The sequence below is a fragment of the Aquarana catesbeiana genome, linkage group LG09 (assembly GCF_042186555.1).
Source record: "Aquarana catesbeiana isolate 2022-GZ linkage group LG09, ASM4218655v1, whole genome shotgun sequence".
NCBI lineage: Eukaryota > Metazoa > Chordata > Amphibia > Anura > Ranidae > Aquarana > Aquarana catesbeiana.
In genome coordinates this window covers 233,056,508-233,075,723 of record NC_133332.1, presented here as the reverse complement: position 1 = coordinate 233,075,723, position 19,216 = coordinate 233,056,508, and the positions used below count along the sequence as shown (strand labels likewise).

The window sequence follows — 19,216 nt, the reverse complement described above, 5'->3', positions numbered from 1 at the left end:
GGGGGGGGGGGGGGGACAGAGAGCCGGAGCGTTGTGTGTATAAGGCAGCAGTGTGATCCAGGGGGAGGGGGACAGAGAGCCACAGCATTGTGTGTATAAGGCAGCAGTGAGATCCAGGGGGAGAGGGACAGAGAGCCGGAGCATTGTGAGTATAAGGCAGCAGTGTGATCCAGGGGGAGAGGGACAGAGAGCCGGAGCATTGTGTGTATAAGGCAGCAGTGTGATCCAGGGGGAGAGGGACAGAGAGCCGGAGCATTGTGTGTATAAGGCAGCAGTGTGATCCAGGGGGAGGGGGACAGAGAGCCACAGCATTGTGTGTGTAAGGCAGCAGTGAGATCCAGGGGGAGAGGGACAGAGAGCCGGAGCATTGTGTGTATAAGGCAGCAGTGTGATCCAGGGGGAGGGGGACAGAGAGCCGGAGCATTGTGTGTATAAGGCAGCAGTGTGATCCAGGGGGAGGGGGGCAGAGACCCGGAGCACTGTGTGTATAAGGCATGTAAAATTCATGTTAGTGGTCCACAGGAATTAAAATTGTGAGACTAGTGATCTGTGTGGTTCGAAAGGTTTTCAACCACTGAAACAGAGGACACTGATTTGGTCCCTCATATGTGTATTTCTACTCAAAATATGATGTTCTGTAGTCTTTCACATTTCCCAGGTTAATTTTAACTGCTAAGCTAAAAAAAGCCTGTTTAGAGAGATCTGCAATTAAAACTCTGAAAATTACACACCTAGCTGAATGTGACAGAGCAAGGACTCCCTCCCCCCCTTCCTTGCTTTGAATATCTGAAAGGAAAAGGTTACTGCTGTAGCACTACTGTTACCGCATCTTGCTCTACCCCACTGCTTCTGAATTAGTTACCGAACAAACCTTTTAGACAATATTACATATACAGTAAATTCAGTTTGCAATCCCTACCTCCAACTCTTTCACCATAGCCTGAGGATCATAGCGGTCAGAAGATGTATTGGGGATCGCAAGGCCAAGGGCCAGAGTCAGGAGGCGGAGCAGAGCCAGTCTATGTGCAGACTTTCTGGGATCTCGCAGAGCCTTGTGGATCAAACCTTCTGGGAAAGATTTCAATTTTCCTAAAATGTTCCCCTAGAATAACATAACAATTCAACTAAGACTTGAAAAATATGACATTACAAGCAACAAGTTCAATCTGTAAAGTGGAGATTGGTGGGCTGGGTTAGCCCTGGATTCTTTTATGATATCACTTCCATAATTTCTGACTCTGCTGCAGTCCACTTGGGAATTATGGGTGCTCTTCTCTACCTTTTTGTGTTCCAGCTCCCCCTGTTAAAATTCTACATAATATAAAATAAAGGCAAAAATACAGCAGCAAGAATGGAAACCCATCATAATGGTCATAGCAGTTGGTCACAGTGCAGAGCTCTCACCAAAAGAGCCACCAAGATATACAGGAAGCAGTCCGGTAGTTTAACTTTCCAGTATCTACTAAAAACAGGAGTTTCAGTTTTAGGTGGACTGACCCTTTAATGTGGTTATTTTTAAAGCAGTGTTAAACCCCAGACCAGAAATGTAGGCTTAAAACAAGCAGCAAGCATTTTTTCTGCCAATACACAATCTGCCCGGAGGAAAGGCATCTAGGAGAGATAGCCAAAGCGTCCAGTGTGCATGAGGCCCTATACTTACCTGCTCTATGCAATGGAATTGCAAAGAGTGGCCTGCACCTGCTCTTCTCAGGTTCCCTGCCAATGCTTCTGGCTCCTCCTCCCTCCTGAGTGCCCCCATAGAATGCCCTTGTTATGGGAGCATCTCCTGTGGACTCAATCCTGTGCTACACTGCCCATGTTCATAGACACAGATAGTGTGGCTCAACCCAGCCCCCCACTTATTTGTCACAGGATTTAATGCAATTTCATTTAAAGTCTGCTGCTACAAACGGCCACAGCTCTGGATTGAGTGAGGGCTTAGGTAAGTATAAAAGGGGTGAGGGGGCGATACTGCTACTTAAATTTTGTTTACCTTAATGCAGGTAAGGCATTAAGGTAAAAAATGTTTAGGCTTCAGAACCACTTAACAAATATCTTCTGTACCTACTGAAAAGGTTCTTAGCTTAAAAAAAGACAAATGCAGCCACCACATCTAAGGACTAAATGTATTAAACGTCACTTTTTGGGTTTAGATACACATCAAGGTCCAAAGAAAGCCAGTCGTAGTGTTTATATCACGTTTAAATTTGGCTAATGTACTTGGCAGTAGCCTTTTACACAACGAGGGAGCACTTTATAGGTCACACAGTTCTCTATAGAGTGATGTTAAGACTCTTACACAAAAAATGTATCTTATAATAAAAGGAAGGCTGCCAAGAATTCAATCATAATATCACTGTAGGCAGTTCAATGATGGAACTATGATATGTCCCCGAAACAGTTCAGTTGTCTGGAATTGTATGAGAATTTGTCCATAAAAAATAGAATGTGGGTTGATACTCACCTGGAGATTGAGGATCTGTCCCCCTGCTGTGGTGGCTGCATCCCAAGGGTTCCTGGCTGGCAGGTCATCAGAAGACAGGTACGAGGAGCTGAAGAGCAGATGGTAGACCTGGAAGAGAAATATCACATGGTGATCAGAGCCTGTACATGGAGGTACTTTATGATAAAGTGATGAGATCTCTCTGCACAAGGGAAATACCTAAAATTAGTACTAACGGCATTCCAAGTTATTTTCTGAGATGGGAAAAATGGTCACCTTTTAGCACAAAGTATGTAGGCAAAGTACGCATCTCCACCACACCCTCAGCTACATGGACAAAAAATTAATTGGTTAAGCCCTCTGATATTTTTTCATCACTACTCATCCTTAAAGAGGTGCTTCAGTTATATTTTTAATAATTAAAAGTCAACTACAAAAACTGCAGCTGCTGACTTTTAATAAATAAGACACCTGTCCCAGGATCCAGCAGTGTCCTGTTTCTTCACTGGGCTTTGGCCGCCAGCATACCAAGTGTGGGCAGCCGGATGTGACTGCTTGTGGTTTCAAATCCAGCTGCTCACTGTGAATGCGTGAGCCATCCGACTGGTCCCACAGCTTTCTGGGTCCTGTGACATGTCTCAGAAGGCTTCAAAAGAACAAGAGAGGGCCCAACTTCCAAACCCAGGTACCGACTCCCGCCCCCAAAAAAATATGTGCCAAATGTCAAGGAAGGGGGTGGGGGAGAGAAGGAGGAAGAGTGGAACTTCCTCTATTGGGTGAAGTTCTGCTTTAAAGAGGAATTTTATGGGGGTTTTTTTGTGCCAGCTGACTGTTAAAAATCAAGTACTTCCCAGTGCTTGGAGTTCAGCGCTGTCTTCCTGCAGCCAGTTCTTACCACTGCAGGTCCTCGGCACCATCATCTTGGATATGGGAACTGGCAGTGTTTTCTTGAGGAACCTCAGCTGGCTCCTCACTTCACGTGTGTGAGCTTGTGCAGAGCTCTTGGAATGGTCCTGTAGCCTCCTGGAACATGAGACGAGGGGATGGGGCCTGAGGCGTCATTTGCACCTAGGCGTAATAATCGATACCTACCCCCCCACACAAAAAAGTTGCAACTCAGTTACAAGCTGAGGGGGAGGGCGCAAACCAGCGGTACTTCAATTTTTTAATGTAGTACTGCTTTAAGTTTAGTGCAGAAAAAGATTTTTCAAACTACTAGAGATACCTGAGATCTACCAAAACGTAACTATTTAAACAATTTGAATGCAACCAGACAAGCCCCTGTGCTACATACTTGTTGGTAGACCTAATGGTGGTTATGCAGCTTTGATAAACGATCAGTTACTTTCTCCAACTGATCTCTTCTGATAAGTATACTTGATTTATAGTTGACAACCTATTCAATCAATATGACCCATATGGGAAAGCGAATTTCGATTGACAGTTTGAAGATATGAGCATAAGTTATCAATGGCATCTGTGTTTCCATCATGCAGTCTTTTAATCTGATCAATTGAAATACGATCATATTCATGAATCCAGTCTAAATCAACTGGAAAGGAAGTCATGGCAATTCAATTGTATGACAATTTGATCTTTTTGATTGAACCACATATTGATATTGCATGGCCACCATAAAGGAGGCTGAGCAGTCAGATTGTAACACGTGTGGTAAGCTGTACTGAAAAATAAAGGACAAGTGCATTTTGTTCCAAAAGAGGAAATGGCAGTTTGTTTTACTACTCATTAGATATTTAAAAAAAAAAGTTTTTGGTGAATGCTAACCTAAACTACCTAAAAGTAATGTCTTTTGAAAAAGCAAGTTTACATTTCTGAATTTTTCCACCTCTAACCTTATTGTTGATTTTTTTTTTCAATGGTTTCAATTTTGTTTTGGCCATGCCCACTTTTCCAGATTTTGCTGGTTGCCATTGGTGACCTATCAATACCTGAAGCCTCCATGTATACGGAACATGGGGGGATTAATTTACTAAAACTGGAGAATGCAAAATCTGGTGCAGCTGTGCATGGTGGCCAATCAGCTTCTAAATTAAGCCTTGACAATAAAACCTGGAAGCTGATTGGCTATCATGCACAGCTGCACCCAGATTTTGCACTCTTCAATTTTAGTAAATCAACCCCAATGGCTGCCGGGTTCACCTCAACTTGATGGCAGTTTCCTACCACAATATGGGTTTGTGTAGTTGGCATCACATGAAGAAGTTACAATTCAGGATGCTTTCGGAGGAAAAAAATATTGCATTTGAAATCAGTTGTAATTGCTGTAAAGTGCCAGGAAAGGAAGAAGTTCAATTGTTTTAGCTATGTAAAAGCAGAACGGGTTCTGGAGACTCTCATTTTTTATGCATCCAAGCTCATCTAAACATTCAACTCAGATAGACAGCACCAGCTCTCAGATGGATTAGTTAACATCTTCAGCAATAAAAAGAAGGGAGATCAGATTAGACACACAGCAGATTGATATATACAGAAAGAACACACCCATCATCCTCAACCAGGATTAAAGTGAACCCGTGGCAATAGAAATATGGGGGTTGCATTCTTACTCATTTTTTGTAGGTTCCAGGGCTGTGATCACAGTCCAGGCTTCCCTACCTAGTGAGTCAATGACCTGCAAAAGCATAGTCACTAAAGAATTGAAATAAATCCCTGCCCTACATGCTTGTTCTGGGTCAATGGCTCCCTAGGTAATGAATCCACAATCAGGATGACACTGCCAAAGCTTGCCCTTTAAAAGTAAACCAATCGCTCAGTTTAGTTCATTTTATATTAGATGCCCTAATCTAACTCAGCTATATAGTGTACTTCCAAACATACAGGCTGCTCTAGGATTCCATCTTAGAGGGGCCAGCATGCTTTGCTAATTGAGTGTCATGGGTGCACCATGTATTAAATGTTTGTTTGCAAAATAAAGATGCTACAGAAAATCATTATAATTAACCTCTAAAGAATCTAAACCACCATTTCAGAAACCTCTGGTGGAAGTTGCTATTCCTCAACTCCTAATTATTGCCGCATAGGGTCATCCCTACAGCCTTGGAACGAGAATGCAAAGCTGAGAAATTGCAGCTTCCATCAGAGGCTTCTGGGTAATGTTTATTGCCTAGTGATAGATTTCCATTACACAATCTTCTAAAGACATATGATTCATACAAACCAGTTCCTTAGAAACGTACCACAACGTAATGATTATCAATACAGGGGTTAGAAGGTCAGAGCCTCCAGCAGGTTAATATCAATATATCATATACTTGTGGACAAGGCCAGCTCATTACTCCCCATCCGCCCACCACTGCATGTAGAAGTAAGATGGCAGCCTGCGACTAAATGCTTCTGCTATTCACATGCATCTTATGTGTCATATATCATAGCTTATATGTCACATACAAAACAGCAGGAGACACTGGCTCCCATTTATAGGCGTTTTAAAAGTTTTTTATTGTTTTTTTTCTGTCGCCTTTAAACCTATTGCTTTCTTTTCCTTTTTTACTACCTGTATGCAATCTTGTTTTAAGACAATACTGTACAGGATAAAGGATTCCCAAAGTACTATGGGCAAACAATGCCATCCAATTTCACTTTGCTACTTTTATTTTCTTCATCCTTTTTTTTTAATAACATGTGTGATCACGATCAGTGATCATCACTAAAAGAAAAACAAGAATACCCTAAAAATAAGTGAAAGAATTACACAAAAAGTCTTCAAAGCATTTTCCAAAATGTAGAGAGGCCGTACACAATTTTTATTTTGCTTTTTTTTTTTTTCTTTTTTGCATTTAAGGTGCTGTTGTAAAAAAAAAAAAAAATCAGAACACAAAGCCTTTAAAAAGACATCTGAAGTTAGAAAACCCTAAAATCACCCTAAAGAGTAATTCCGCTGCAATCAACTTTGAGAAAAACACTATTATGGGTTTCTTATACTGTATGTTCCCACTCACACAGCATAGAAAAAAAAAAAAAAATTACAAGTACAAGTACAAGTTTCTTTTTCAAACCGCAGGGTTGAACGAAATAAAAAACCTGACAGCTCTGATCACAGCCGCTGTACTAACCATACAAAATTAGTACAGCGGTCTCCACCATTGATCTGTTGTGTTCCTACCCCGCCAGAACACTCCGGTCAGCGTTCTCTGTCATTGGCTGAGAGCGCTACTTGGGAATCGGTCGGCTGCTGGTTTTCCAGCATGCTCATCCGACAGAAGTCGGCCAAACAGACAGACAGACAGACCGACATACACACGGGCCGAATGTCAGACAGCTTTTATTGAACCAGCCAATGTCTCCTGACATTTGGCTCCATGTGTACGGGGCTTTAGGAGAAAGTGTCATGTCTGACTGCAAAAATTTCACAGTGTCTTTGTCCCCACAGAAAACTGAGCTATCCCTCATTGACATACAATGCAGGAGGACAGTTTCTAAATTTCTAACCCTTTGTTAGGAGCGAGTGTTACTATAGATAATGAAGAACTGCAAACACAATGCAGACAGGGTCAATAGTGTAAAACATTACTCCAAAGCCCCCTTCCTTGTCATTGCAAAGCAGGGAGAGTTAGGGATTTTATCAAGTGAAAAGCACTTCATGGTGTTTGGGGTTTTTTTGTGTTTTTTTTTTTTAGAAAGCATACTAACCTAGGTGGATGCAGCATAGGTCCACTGCTGCATCTGTCCCTCGCCGGCTCTAAGACTGAGAACTGAGCGAATGAACACCGTCAATCACTCAATTCTCAGTGCTCCATGTGCAGAGAGCTGGTGACTGTCAGTCACCAGCTCTCTGCTCTGCTGCGCCCCCCTCGTGCGCACTCACTGGAGCTTTGGGCTGTAGGGGGCGGGAGGTGCTGGTTCAGACTCTCAGTGGCTTGCTGAGAGGCTGAGCCAGGAGCCAGTCAAGGCTCCTGGGTGTATCTTGACCATATAGTCACAATCTCTCCCTGGCCTGGACCGGCTCTGTGACATCAGCCAACAGCGGGCTTCAGCTCCCTGTCAGCGAAAAACGGGTCACGGGGGTGCAGAACAAACTGCACTTCTGTGATCCACAGGAGAAGTACAGCCAAACGAGCTTTGGCTGTACTTCTTCTTTGAAAAGGTAACCAGCATTTTTTTTGTGTTATGCTATGTTAATGGGAACACGTAACACATATAAAGTAGATGTTATTCCAATTTGACTGCAAAAGTGGAAATACACGTTAAACCACCATCATTTTGCCTTCCCTGTTGACTCTAAGAACAATCTCTTCCAGAATTTATTCCACAAGACTCAGTGTGCATTAAAAAATGTTGTGTATATTGATTGCCTCAATATATTTTCTGTGGAATGAGAAAATATCTGGTAATGCCGATGTGATGTTGGGTGCGTCTAATATTTGTAGCGGCAATCAGGACCCCTCTACCCATTCACACACCAGGAAGTGACACTGGCAGACCAATTCATCTTTTAAGGTTACCCAAGAATCTACCCGATTTGAGTTGAGAATTGACCCAATCCATACACATGTACCCGGTATATGTTGTGTACATTAATAGCTCACCTCCTGTAAATTGATGCTGGATCCGGCCAATAAGTCAACAATATTATTGGGCAAAGAAAGATTTGAATGAAGGAATTCCCGAAAACTTGTCTTGTTTTTAACCACCGAGTCCACAGTAAAACCTGAACCATGGAAATGCAAAAAGAAAAGATTATATATTATAAATGCATAACTAATTAATTATAGTCAAGTGTGGTCTACAGAGTATGTGGCAAACTCAACATACTTCAGTCCAGGGGTAAAGTTTCCTATAAAAATTATTTGAAATCCCAACTGAACTTTCAGTTTAAATCATCTGAATACTGTGCAGCTGCACAAAAACAAAGCAGTGCAGAGTCTTATGGCCCGCAACACGATCCGAAAATCCGATGAAAAATACCGCTTTCGAATCGATTGTATGATAATCAGATCGTTAGTGCAGAGCTTTCGAGAGCCGATCACGACAGTTCACCCGATATTATCCGATCAGACAAACGCAAAAAAATTTTCTCGTATGATACCAGATTGTACAATTTTCGTTTAATCAGTCGTACGAGAATTTTCGTAACTTTAGTAACCTCTCCATTTTCGATATGCAACTAGAATGCAAAATAAAAAACAGACGATCTGTCGTCCAATTTTCAGATCGGTGTACGGGCCATTACAGTTCATTATCTTTAGAAAAAATCCACAGCCTTAATAGAAAAGACTGTCACCTGCCATCATATTGCAGGGAGGACCCTTGCTTTCTGTGGAAGTAGTGATCTCTCTGCAAATGTTCAACACACACCATGACCCCACTGAGTTAGAACTATAGTTCCACAATCAGCAAAGCTTATACTCCCTGCTGATTGAAGCACTCTACCTCTAGTATTAGACTTCTGCAGAGAGACTACTGATTCCACACAGAGCAAGGGTCTTTCCCAAATGCATGCTGGCAGGGGGCAGGCTTTTCCCTTCAAGCTGTGGCTGGTTTCTAAAAAAAATGGACTTTAAGACTTTGCACCCTTTTGTTTTAATGCACCTTCAGCATATTTAGCTGAATTGGAATGATCGTTCATTTGAGCTTTAAAATGCTGGCAACTATGCCCATGTTATTGTATAGCAGACAGAATATGCATAGGAAGCAGTGGTACCAAGCATCAACTATTTGAAATCGGTATTTGCATACAAGAAAGCTCAGATTTCCCAAGCTCTCATCGTATTTCAGAAACTAATCAGGGCTATGTGAGTCAGCACCTATGGTGCACGCGACTACAGATTAGCTTTCAACTGAACTCCAAGTATGTTTTTTGTTCCTGCATAGTTACATAGGTCAAGCTTGGGCCTATGAAAGTATACATATTCTATAACCGTGGAACCACTGTGAACGTTGATAATCACTGTAGTAGCTACTGCTTATATGTACATCAATTACCACTAATTGACATTTATGAGACTATGCCTTAGTCTTTCTTAGTCACTTTCTTTTCACCACAGTCATTTCTTAGCGCTGCATCTTTTTTGTTTTATTTGTTACTTTGAGGTTTGATACTAGACTTCTAGGTGCTGGCAGCTTTGTTTTAAACTTATATTTTTTTATATTCACATATACTATTGTCCTTTGAGCGCAGCTTTATTCTCGATTTTTCAATTTTATGTATTCTTATATTGGTCCAAGCTGGGCCAATGTAACTATGCAAAAAAAACATACCTGGAGTTCAACTTTAACGTGCATCCATAGCCAAAACTTTCAATAAGAAAATATAATTGTTAAAAGCTCTGTCAGATATTCCCTTTGCTTCCTATTCCCAGAAACAAAACTGTGGAAACTAGTGGAGTTTTTTCCAAAGTAAGAGGAAATCCCCTTTTAGACAGTTGTCACTGAAAGAGGTGTTCCCTTTAGAAGAGGTCTTCTATACCTGGAGACAGCTGTATACATTTTGGATTTTCCATCACTTTCTGTCCAGGTAACAATGGCCCAAAGACAAACAAAGAGGGGAATCTTCCAATTGGAGACACAGACAGCGATACAAATATAACAGGTTCTTATCCTGTATCTCTCACCAAAACTTTAGAAAAAAAACATTTCTTTGGGTATAGATATGCTTTGGGTTTAGGGATGACTGATTTAGGAAGTCATGTTTCACTGCTAGCCAAGACATGTCCAGTCCAGGTGAAATACTCAAGTAGTTCTGAGAACATAAACTGTATGGTGCTTGTATTGAGTTCTCTGGATCTCTCCCCTGGACGGCTACGACTGCTAATTTTGTAAGCCTAGTAGATGTGGTCTTAGTCTAGAGATGAGAATCAGACAGGTTATACCTGACTGGCGGTGGAAGTGATTCTCCAGGGAACTGTGATCACTGCTCAGAGATTCCAGGTGATGTTTTAGGGATTCCAGCTCCTCTTCCAGGCCAGGCCGGTTTCTGTCAAACAGGTTGCTATTTTCAACCACCTCCGTAAGTCTTTCCAGGAGTTGTGTGACCCTGCAGGTAATAGAGAGGCAAGATACACTTAGATAGCCCAATACCAGGAAAATGGCGAAGTCCTCCAAAATATTCCTTATCGAAAGATTGAGTGACACACATAGGTGTGCACAGCCTATTGCATTAGGGTGTGCTCCCCAAAGCTCAAACACACACACCTTTCTTGGGGCAGTGAATGACTGGGAAGTGATCTGTGCTAAGCAGTTTCTTGTTCATTCACAAACTGAAGCATGCTTCAGTAATGAATGAACACAGTGAGCGAGTGTGTTCACTGTGTTCATTTAGAAAAGGCCACCAATTGCAGATCAATGGATTAGGGTGATTAATCTTAATTTAAGACGAGAGGAACTGACCTATAAACATAGGAGTTGTCCTAAGAAATTTGAAAAGATCTGCCATTGGTGGTTAGTGTCTAATCTGGTTCAACAATCAAATAAAAATCTTAATGATATGGGAAACTAATAAAGAAATATAATACTGGAGTGAAACAAATACACATAAAATAGATATCATCTTGGAATAATGTGAAGGAGGGATTTGAAATAGCCAGGGGAGAGGAGGTAAGCCTGGCACACCTGGCACACCCCCTGCGCACACCTATCGTGGCAATTAAGCTCTGCTGCCTTTAAAACTGATCTGTAGGAAAATATGAAACAATACCAATTAATGCATTTATGTATTCATTAATCAAATAAAGTTAAATTTTTTGCCCTTTTACCTCTAGTCTGGAGACTTTATCAAAACACCTAATCACCTGCACAGTAAATCCAGTGTTATCTTGCTGCGATAAGCTGTTTGGGTGCAGTTAGCGCCGGTGACGTGCGGTCCCGCCCCCGGACGATCTGTGAGCCAATCCTGCAGCCTCCTGGGAGATGTGACGTAAGTATCCCAAGAGGCTGCGGGACTAGTGACACTTAATTCTGGCCTAGACCTGATGGGCGGTGGAGACCGGGCCAACAAAAATAGAATACATTTTTTTTTTTTAATCTCACATTTCTGCTTGGGGAGTGTGTATTGAAACAGAGCCAACTCCTCTAGGAGGTAACTTCCGCCTTACCGCCAGCCAAATTTCTTTAGTTTTGAATAGAGTAAAGAAGGGTAAAGCTAGACAGACACTCCTGGATTTCTTTTGTTCAGTCTGCGGGCTGAGCAAAAGAAATCGAACAGATTCTCTAAGTTTTACAGCGTGGATAGATGAATCCCTTTTGCATAGCTCCCAACTGTCCCTGATTTGGAGCAATGTCCCTCATTCCTCCTCATTTTGGTCTGATCTATATAGTTGTATATAAAATGCATTTTTTACCTATCAAAAAGTGTTTTCCAGCGCTAAACCTTTCATCTGATTTCTAAATTGCTGCATTTGTAAATTCCAAAAGCCAATATAGGAATAGTAGTGGTAAAAAAAGCATTTGTGGGTTTAACCAATCTTGTTTTTTGTACAATTCTCCTTTAAGGGGGCGTGGCAAGGGTGTGTCCTATGCCTGCATACTTTTGCTGATAGGTGTCTCTCATTCCCATCTCAAAAAGTTGGGAGGTATGCTTTTGTCGGCTATTGTATTTTGACACCCAGCACCCTATAGTTGTCAGAATACCTGAATAGTGCCTGCAATTGATTGGGTCCAGGCACTGTTCAGCCACCAATTTTCCACCTGCCTTCTTCCACAAAAGTCAGTTTTTCAATCAACGTTTGTTAAGCCTGGTGGTGCTGACATGGGCACGGTTCACATTTGAGACAATTCAAAACAAAATCAGTCAAACTAAGATGTGTATGACAGCATTTGTCTTTTTTAAAACATTTTTCTGTGACCTTATTGAGCAGAATTTTCCTGACTTTTGGTCCTTTTTGGGAACAAAAAAGAGGGGGATACTTGTTAAGTATCCCTAGGTCAATGGGAGAGGATGAACTTCATGCACTGAAACTTACAATGCTGGCTGGAGTACAGTTCTCATAGCAGGTCATTTGTTCTCCACCTCCTTCATTCATGTCTTTTCACCGAATACAAGCTATTCTGTGATTGGAGGGGAGATTGTGACAATTATCTGCCCCCTCTTCGAATCACAGAATGCCTTCAGTGAAAAGAAAATTTTGATATTTGCCTGAAGTTGTGCTTAGAGCTTCATCATCACTGACATGAAGTGGTAGTTTGATCAAATTCAAAGGAACTGGCCCTACTTACGTGGAGTTGGTGTATTGCAGGAAGCCATACTCATCTCTTTGGCCATCCGGACACAGGGACTGCATAACCGGCAGTATCCCAGCAGAAGTAAGTGGAGCCGCAGTGTAGAAGGCTGCGAAGCAGGGTAGACAAGACAATAAAATCAGTGACTTGAAGACATGAGACATTGGTTGGGGATAAGACAAGTGTTCCAGATTATTAAGCCAAGATAGGAAAAAGGTGAACTCTGTATTGTCCTTAAATATCACTCCATCTTTCTCTGCAATTCTGACATGAGGAGGTAGGCCAGCATATCAAGAAAAAAAATATTAAGAACAAATTTAAATTTAATAAAAATATATTTATATTAGGAAGGTAAAGGAATATATTTGTCATCTTGTTCTGTTATGTCCGCCCTGTCTTTTGAAGTATCCATTGTGCTTAAAACGGAATGTGTAATGGATCTGAATCGGTTTTATAACCTTTTTATGGTAAATATGGCTTTTTATGTATTAAAAAAATAATACACATATTACACCCTGACAGCATACTGTATACACACACACAATGATGCTTGCTTTGCAGCTCCCTTTATAAGAAACCAATAGCTCCGCGCTTAGGCAATAAAGGAACTGCAGCCCCCCCAGGACAGAATAACACCTAAGTGAAATTCTAAATAATGTAGAGTCCCAATATGGGGCGATCGGCGCTGTTCCACTAAACCCCGTCTGATGTGCAGAAACTGGTAAGGTGTATAAAGTAAATAAATAAACAAATAAATAAATAGTGAGAACTAAAATAAATTATTATATATATAGGAATAGTAAAATTTCAAACGTGTGGGAGAAACCTTCTTTGTGTGTATGTAGAAAAAGCCCACAAATATATAAAGTGCGATGTATGTTATCACCTTACTAAAATAGAGGTGATCCAGACAAAACAAATAAAATAAATGAATATAAAGATAGTGGTAAAATTACCAAAAATCTTAAAAAATTCCTAAGTAAAAAAACCGGTGTAAATGTGTACATCAAAAAGTGCTAAAACATATAAATGAGAACCATATGTTCATAAGTGCACATAAAAGTGTTTGAAAATTAATTTTAGATCATCAGTCCATAAAAATGTCCCAAAAAGAAAAAAAGGAAGAAAGTCCATAGAACATTCTTCTTAAAGTGCAATAATAAGTCTCTTCAAACATCTAACAATACTCTTGATGAGATAAATTCTTCCAGCCTTCCAAAGGACCCCCCTATGTGCCCTCACTCACCGGAAGAATTCACCCCTGCAGGGGTATCAAGCCTGTAAGCCGTATCCCGCAGCAATGGTCCCTGGTGACAGTCCTCAGTTCGGATCTCCTCTCCTGGTATCCCGATCACTTCCAGTCACTCCCCGCAGGAACATCCATATGTTTATGAAACAAGAATGAGCCCCATCGCGTGAATCCGTAAAAAACTTTGCTTTATTGTAAAATTATAAAAGGAAGCAAACAGTGCTCCGCTGACTAGTTAACAGTCAAACAAATGTGAGGAAAGCAGCGAGCGGTGGAACGCACGCCGCACCGCGCTGCTTTCCTCACATTTGCTTGACTGTTAACTAGTCAGCGGAGCACTGTTTGCTTCCTTTTATAATTTTACAATAAAGCAAAGTTTTTTACGGATTCACACGATGGGGCTCATTCTTGTTTCATAAACATATGGATGTTCCTGCGGGGAGTGACTGGAAGTGATCGGGATACCAGGAGAGGAGATCCGAACTGAGGACTGTCACCAGGGACCATTCCTGCGGGATACGGCTTACAGGCTTGATACTCCTGCAGGGGTGAATTCTTCCGGTGAGTGAGGGCACATAGGGGGGTCCTTTGGAAGGCTGGAAGAATTTATCTCATCAAGAGTATTGTTAGATGTTTGAAGAGACTTATTATTGCACTTTAAGAAGAATGTTCTATGGACTTTCTTCCTTTTTTTCTTTTTGAGACATTTTTATGGACTGATGATCTAAAATTAATTTTCAAACACTTTTATGTGCACTTATGAACATATGGTTCTCATTTATATGTTTTAGCACTTTTTGATGTACACATTTACACCGGTTTTTTTACTTAGGAATTTTTTAAGATTTTTGGTAATTTTACCACTATCTTTATATTCATTTATTTTATTTGTTTTGTCTGGATCACCTCTATTTTAGTAAGGTGATAACATACATCGCACTTTATATATTTGTGGGCCTTTTCTACATACACACAAAGAAGGTTTCTCCCACACGTTTGAAATTTTACTATTCCTATATATATAATAATTTATTTTAGTTCTCACTATTTATTTATTTGTTTATTTACTTTATACACCTTGCCAGTTTCTGCACATCAGACGGGGTTTAGTGGAACAGCGCCGATCGCCCCATATTGGGACTTTGCAGCTCCTTTTGTCTAACTGAAATGTTCTACAAAGCCATCATATAGGGGAAGGGTCACTGCCCTGATGAATCACTGAGTCCTGTTTAAAACAAACATCGATCAGCAGAGCTAAGGGTTGCAATAGCTAAATAATTGTAAAGAAGATTAGTACTCCATCTTTTGGCTGGGCAGTACACTGCATAATATTAATATACTTTTTTTTAAATTTACCTGACTGAAAAATAAATGGTGTAATATGTGTAATTTGTTTAGTCCTGACCATAATAAAAAAAAATAAGTAGAAAACCATTATATATTCTATTTAGAGAAACCCTACAGCCACAGCAGAAACTCACTTCCTACCCCAGCACTAGTATGTACTGCAAATCTTTTTTTTTTTTTTACTTGATTTGTGATGCAACATGGAGAGTGGCTGCGCTAGACTTCCAGCTCACTACAACGGGAGATCAAATTTTCAGGGGTTTGGTTATGTGAAACCAAAATATGGCATTCAGGGGGCAGCAGAATGCACCTATTTGGAATGTGGAGGGTGAGTTGTGAGATCATGGCAGGTGTAGCCAGGTTACCGACATTTAAATATTTACGTATTCATAACAAACCATGAATAAACTGCCCTTACTGACCTCTTGAGCTGCAGACACTGTTGACCAATTCATCTGCAGAAGTTTCTGAAATTTACTTTTTTTCCCACTGTATGCATGCTTACCTCCTAAGCATAAATCCTCCCCCCCTCCCAGTACAAATCTGCCTCCTACTGAAATCCACCCCCCCCTCCAAAAAAATTTTCCTCTACTCCTCAAGTTTCCCCTCTGAACACAAATCCTCTCCCCACACTCCAAATACCCCCCCCCCCCAGCGCAAATCTCTTCCCCCCTACCTATTACCTTTTCGAATTTCTAGCACACAACCCCTCCTAGCACAAATCTTCTTTTCTCTATATCAAATTGAACCAGCATTCTGGTTACTATGGGCAACAAACCCACTTCTGCTCCACTTTGCACAACTTAGCCCCATGTTTTATGAATGTGAACATTCACCGGTTGATATAGACAACATGGTCACTAACAAAACTACAGTATTTAGCACTTGGTAAAATGGATACTTCAAGAGATCATACAGGCAGAATGAAAAAAATGCAATCAATACGTTGGTCACATCACTGTCCTGCCTCAAAAGCAGCAGACTTTAGAGATGCGTGGAGTTATACTTTAAGATATTGTTATTGACACAGCAGTTCAATAAGAAACATAAAAAGGGGGCTATTTATAAAGAGGAGCAATCAGAAATTTACTGATTTTGGACATGTGTTCACTAATCTCATTCCATTGTATAGGAAAAATCAACTAACATGGAAACTAGAATAAAAGTATGATCAAAAAGCAGCAAAAACGAATAGTCAATGCTTTATAAATAGCCCTTATACTATATGCAAGGAGGATAGATCAGTGATTTTAAAAGAGGAATTACAAATGATTAAAAAGGAGAAATAACAATACAGGTATAATTAGTCCTAGTACTAGTATTAGTCATCTTTCCCCTTCCTATGGGATCGGAGACAAAACATGTAACAGATCTTCTCGTGGGCATGAAAGTCTGCCAGCAGAAGGGTTTAAAGGACAGGTTAGATGGAAGAAGGAACATGAATCCAGAGATCTCGGATTTAGTGGCCAAATCCTGGGTAAAATGATCACAGAGATAATCACATTGGTACCATCTATTCTTAGCGAAGGAGAGAAGTCACTACAGCAAAACAGTAAGATAGAAGAGGAGAAGCCACTGTATACTCATACCGTATACTCAGAGAAGAGAAGACAGGAAAGTACAGTATACCCTTATCTGCAAAGGCATTGCCCTGCATCCAGAAAGGGCTTTACTGTATACAGATACAAGATAGGTAGTGTAAAACTCGCCTCTAACACAAAACAAGCCTCCGCCCCCGCAGAGCACCCTCCAAAGATCTGAATATTGCACCGGTCCAGAGGATCTGTCCCGTGTTAATTAGACAAGAGAAAACATAAGCACCTCCATGTTAGCCAGTCTTTGTGCCTGCTCAGGTCTTTTTGAGTGCCATATAGGTACATGTAGTATGCATGTGATTTTTTAAAATTATTTTTTAAAAATAAAATGGCTTTATTCAATCATATGAATCCTAAAAAGGGCAGAACTCACGTCAGGATAAAAATGAACAATAAGCTTACATAATATTAACATAATGCCCTTGAATATTATATAATATATATAAAATCTCTGAATTTAGAGATGGAAAAATTTCATTGTATGCAATGCACAGCTGCATTCTTAACATCTAGAATCATAGGGGTCAATTTATAGAAAATTCACTATATGAATGTGACAAACATTCCCTGTACGAAACATTTACACAACTGCAATGAAAAATTGCTGTATTTTCTGTAACATTATTTTCTATGATCTTAAAGTGGTTGTAAAGTCTCAGGCTGGATTCACATTGATGCGAATTGGATGTGGGTTTTCCCCGCATCCAATTCGCATGACAAGCGAGTGTGACCGGCTCTCAATGGAGCCGGTTCACACACCTCAGGGGCTGCCGCAGAGAGTACAGCAGAAGGGTCCTGTGTGTCTTTGGCTCTGTTTCAGGTCCAAATTCATGCAAAAATTCAGACCTAATCCGGACCTGAAACGGTGTATGGGGACTCACCGGACCCCTGCTGTGCCCCACATCGCATATAGTGTGGCACCTAGCCTCAAGGTTTTTCACCTTATTGCATTGTATGATTTAAGGTGAAAAACCACCTATGCTGCAGCTCCTCCCCACACCCCTCCTTTTTCCTACCTGAGCTCGATCCAATCCAGTGCTGTGCACAAGCCCAGCAGCTCCAGTCGCTCTCCTCATTGGACAGATTGAGAGCAGCAGGAGCCATTGGCTCCTGCTACTGTCAATCAAAAGCTGTGACACGGGAGTGGGGAACGGGGCCCGAAACCCACTGTCTGTGTCAATGGATGCAGCAGCAGGACGCGGGAGTGAGCCCGCATGGGTGCCCTTATGGAAAGCAGCTTTCCGTGGGGCACCCAAAGGAATGGAGGGGCTTAGCGTGCCGGCGGGGGACTCCAGAAGAAGAGCATCAGGGTTGCACTATGCAAAAACACTCCACAGAACAGGTCATTTTGGTTTTTTTTATTAATTAAAAAAAAAATTGAGGGTTTACAAACATTTTAAGCACCATCTGTGACACCAACTTGTGACAAATGGCTAATCAAACTCGCACCGCGCTGTCAACGATATGCAACAATGACACTTATCTAGTAGCCGTAATGCCATAATATCTCAATCAGAAAGATACCAAATTATGGCCACTAGATGCCACTTATGATAATAGGTAGGAATCATACATTTTGCACAAACTTTTTCTAGTTTGCATTGTGGTTGAGCAAATGTTTGTCATGTCCATACAGCAATTTTTTCCCAGGCAGGTTTCAGCTTTGGCTTTAGGCCTGGAAATATTCTGAAAAAGTACTTCAGCAAATCATATCGTATTGGTGGGGTTCTGCATCAAAAGCTATCTGCAACCCAAATTTTTTTTTATATTTTTTTATTTGTTGTATTAAGATTTGAATTTGCTTCCTGTCTTGAAGACAAAAAAAGGAAGTGTGATGAAACCTCTGCAATATAAGGGGAATCCTCTCTTTGAAAATTGTCACCAAAACAGGTACAAAAAGGCAAAAAAGTATTTAGTCAGCCACCAATTGTGCAAGTTCTCCCACTTAAAAAGATGAGAGAGGCCTGTAATTGTCATCATAGGTATACCTCAACTATGAGAGACAAATGTGGAAACAAATCCAGACAATCACATTGTCTGATTTTTGAAAGAATTTATTTGCAAATTATAGTGGAAAATAAGTATTTGGTCACCTACAAACAAGCAAGATTTCTGGCTCTCACAGACCTGTAACTTCTTCTTTAAGAGGCTCCTCTGTCCTCCACTCATTACCTGTATTAATGGCACCTGTTTGAACTTGTTATCAGTATAAAAGACACCTGTCCACAACCTCAAACAGTCACACTCCAAACTCCACTATGGTGAAGACCAAAGAGCTGTCGAAGGACACCAGAAACAAAATTGTAGACCTGCACCAGGCTGGGAAGACTGAATCTGCAATAGGCAAGCAGCTTGGTGTGAAGAAATCAACTGTGGGAGCAATAATTAGAAAATGGAAGACATACAAGA

General features: G+C 40.9%; 1 protein-coding gene across 2 annotated transcripts in view; it reads right to left on the bottom strand.

The window, feature by feature from the left end:
* The window catches only part of ABCA2 (ATP binding cassette subfamily A member 2), a 226,346-nt gene that overhangs the window by 103,980 nt on the left and 103,150 nt on the right, over positions 1 to 19,216 (bottom strand). For both annotated transcript variants that reach the window (XM_073599942.1, XM_073599941.1), the window contains 5 exons: positions 12,614 to 12,725; positions 10,273 to 10,436; positions 7,990 to 8,111; positions 2,465 to 2,572; positions 920 to 1,102 (listed from right to left, as the gene is read on the bottom strand). In XM_073599942.1, the coding sequence (XP_073456043.1) occupies positions 920 to 1,102; positions 2,465 to 2,572; positions 7,990 to 8,111; positions 10,273 to 10,436; positions 12,614 to 12,725 (689 nt within the window). The remainder of the gene's footprint in view (positions 1 to 919; positions 1,103 to 2,464; positions 2,573 to 7,989; positions 8,112 to 10,272; positions 10,437 to 12,613; positions 12,726 to 19,216) is intronic.